Genomic DNA, 3,355 nt, shown 5'->3' with positions numbered 1-3,355 from the left:
ACAAGTAATCATCACAGTTACCTTCAATCTTCTTTAGTAATCTGTCCGCCTTGAACTGTTGTGCCAGAACACATAGTTTTTCGTCCAGAGACACATTACTTGTGAAACACAATATTAGAACAAGAAGAGGAAACAGGTTGGTCCACACAATAGTGTCCTGTAACACCTGGTGTAGGTCATATACCAGTTCCTCCGTGATAACGTTGAGAGCACTGAAACAAGACTGGGCGTTAGCACCGGCCATCAGTAATGGAATTAGATATTTCCCAAACAAGTTCCGTCTTGTTTCCATGTCTATCACAATCAACTTTGGCAGCAAGTCATTTCTCAATGCCAAAAGAATGGGGAGGTTACCCCCAACACGTTCATGGTAAATATTGGGGTTAGCACCATACTTCAGAAGAAGCAGAAACAGATCAAAATCCGCCTTCGACAGAGCAGATATCAAGGGAGGTAACTCCTGTGGGTTCTGTATATTGCATGGAAGACCTGCACGGAGGAGGAATTCAATTCCTTGACTGGGCCAGTTCTCCTCCATGTGACAGAGCACAGAGGCGCTGTTATCATATCTTAGCACAGTAAACAACAGATGTTGGTCCATCTCAAACAAGTCGTGATTCAATGGAAGAAATGCTTTCACGTTCAATCCTGCAGCAATAAGGATTTCCAGGCAGGTTGTGTTTTTCAATTTTAAGCCAAGTATTAATGGATGCATCATGGTGTTGACCGAGTTGAAGAGAACGTCTTGTCTTGTTACTGGTAACACCAACTGGAGGCACCTGATGTAAAAGTGATAAAATCATATCATGTATTGACATGGCATGGTCCTAGTGACTTCAGTATTGACGAAATCTTATTTTGATTTCCAACAATGGTCTATTCTAAAGAATCCCCAATACATGTATAGGATCAGAGACTTATCTGAAGGTTGAAACAACATACAGAAATTCTTTAATAAAGTTCCCAAATAACATAATAAATGTGAACTCAAAACATCAGTCTACAAGTGCATGTGAATATTGAAATATGTGAAATATTACAAACCTGATTATGAACTGCTTGAAATTCAAAACATATAGTAAATTCAATTTTTTGTGAATCTCTCATTACACAGTTTAAGCCTATGTACATACATATTCAAACTTTATTTTAATATTAACTCAATATGGAGGGTGCCAATAGTGGATCACTAAACCAACTTTTTTTCTTTTTTTGTCAAATCCATATACTGAATTACATATAACAATGGTTACATCGCGGAATGAATATAAAAGACCTAGTTGAATGAATTAATGTTCACGTGGAGGGGGTATGTAGGCTCTTAAGTAATAAAGTTTCCTTAAACAGACCACTGCTCAGTATAACACAGCTTAGCTGGTATCTCCATTCTTAGTTTAGAATTATTCTTTTGGTGTTACCTTTTACCCAAATTAATCAGTAGTATACTGAATCTTGTTTGGTTATCCATTCATATGTGGAAATATTCAAAAATTTAAACATATTTTTTGTAAATTGTACTGATCTGCGTGGGGTACACTCATCATGGACATGATAATTATATCTGGAAATCAATTTTAACTCTTAAATATGTCGCAACAAGGATCTCAAAGGTTTGCCAAACACCCAGCAACTTTGACACAGAGGAACAGGTTTGACTGTAAGTCAGACGACTCAAACCTTGGTCTATCCTTGTACACAGCAAAGTGAGCAGCCACAGCATTAAGGTCATTGACAGGAATGTTGGGGTCAGCACCGTTAGTAAGCAATAGACGTATGCAGTCTTCATGGCCCTCCTGGGAGGCTATCAGAAGGGGTGTTGCATGGTCATGTGTTGTTTTGTTCACTAGATCCAATTGACCTGAAATCACACAGAAATCAATATCACATTAAATAATGATGTGAAGAAGTCAATCTTAGGTCTAGAGATTGAACCAGTAGTTTTGTTTTAGTCAAGTGGTGGTGAATGCAAAAATATCCATGCAAAAAATGCTTTTTTTTATGAATTTGAATAACTCCACCCATATCAGTCATATCTCGTTGCCACTGGGCATTTCATATTTTTATTTATGTTATTGCTATTATACAGTGTCACAGTAAAATGCTGTTGCTTTTTCCTAAAGTACATCTACATTAGTGATAGAAACAATGTATTTAATGTTCTTGTGGTTCAAATTGACACAATTATATATTAATAGACATCATCAACATATTTCTGATGAGCTTTAATGGGAAAATGGAGGCAGAATGATGAGGCTTTAATGGGGAAAATGAAGGTAGAATAATGAGGCTTTAATTTATGATACCTTAAGGAGCAAAATAAAGAAAATATAGATCTAGTACAAAACAGCTTTAATATACAGGCAAGAATCAATGAAATAAACATGGTTTAGTAAGGAGAAGCAGGAATTCGTTACCCTTTTCCCTGGCAGTCTGTAGGAGGATTTGTAGGCAGTCCTTGTGGCCAAATTGTGATGCGAGAAATATTGGCGTCATGTCCACGTCAGCACACACATCAAGTCTGGCTCCATGTTTGATAAGATAGTCGAGGATGTGGGTGTAGCCCCGCTCAGCGGCGGTATGGAGTGGTGTAAACCCTGTGTAATTCTGGTAGTTTATCTGAACTACTGCACCCTTCCTCATCAACAGTCTCACACATTCAAAACTATCTGCACCTGTCGCTACAATTTGAAAGAAGAGAATCCTTTAAATTACAGCACTGATTCATATAATTACAATACATACTTTGAAATTCATTATATTCTTTATTTTACTGCGATTGTTTTTCAGCAGGAAAAAGAATGCAAAAATAGTGCTTTGCGAGGAGGTTCAAAGTGAACATTAAACCATATGAAACAGATCACTACAAAGCAGAAAATAAATCACCACTGATAAGCATCAACGTTAGCACATAATTCTTACACATTTCTATGGCTACTACTGTAATTAAAATCAAACTCATGTGCATATAATCTTTCAAGTGCTTTTCATTTTTCTTCATTCAATCTATAAATTGGACTTTATCTTTTTACAATATATTATTACACAAAACATAAGTAATATTGAACATGATTATATCACTATCGTTATTGAAAATAGATATGTATTTACCCTCCCACAAGGGTGTGAACATTTCCTTAGTTTCTGCTGTTGGATCAGCATCACAGTCCAGCAAAGTCCGCACACACTCAAAATGGCCGCCGCGTGCTGCCAAGATCAGAGGAGTTTCGTTTTCAAAAGTTCTCCATTCTGGGTCGACCACATCTGGGTATGAAAATATTCATTGTCATATATAGCTACACATATCTTATTTTTTTACAACTAGGAGATATACTTTCTTTAAATATGTTTTCAGGTA

At 36.6% G+C, this 3,355-nt stretch overlaps 1 protein-coding gene across 1 annotated transcript; it reads right to left on the bottom strand.

Moving 5' to 3' along the window:
* Positions 1-21: 21 nt before the first annotated feature.
* On the bottom strand, positions 22-3,266 carry LOC110444508 (ankyrin-1-like; the record flags this gene model as incomplete). Its single annotated transcript, XM_021488879.1, has 4 exons — positions 3,109-3,266; positions 2,415-2,678; positions 1,678-1,858; positions 22-779 (listed from the first exon to the last, which is right to left on the bottom strand). Coding segments are annotated over exons 1-4 (1,225 nt in total), but the record flags the coding sequence as incomplete, so codon positions are not given.
* Between the last annotated feature and the right edge of the window lie 89 nt (positions 3,267-3,355).

The sequence above is a fragment of the Mizuhopecten yessoensis genome, unplaced genomic scaffold (genome assembly GCF_002113885.1).
Source record: "Mizuhopecten yessoensis strain PY_sf001 unplaced genomic scaffold, ASM211388v2 hete_36135072, whole genome shotgun sequence".
NCBI classification, from domain to species: domain Eukaryota; kingdom Metazoa; phylum Mollusca; class Bivalvia; order Pectinida; family Pectinidae; genus Mizuhopecten; species Mizuhopecten yessoensis.
This window is presented reverse-complemented; position numbering and strand designations above follow the sequence as displayed.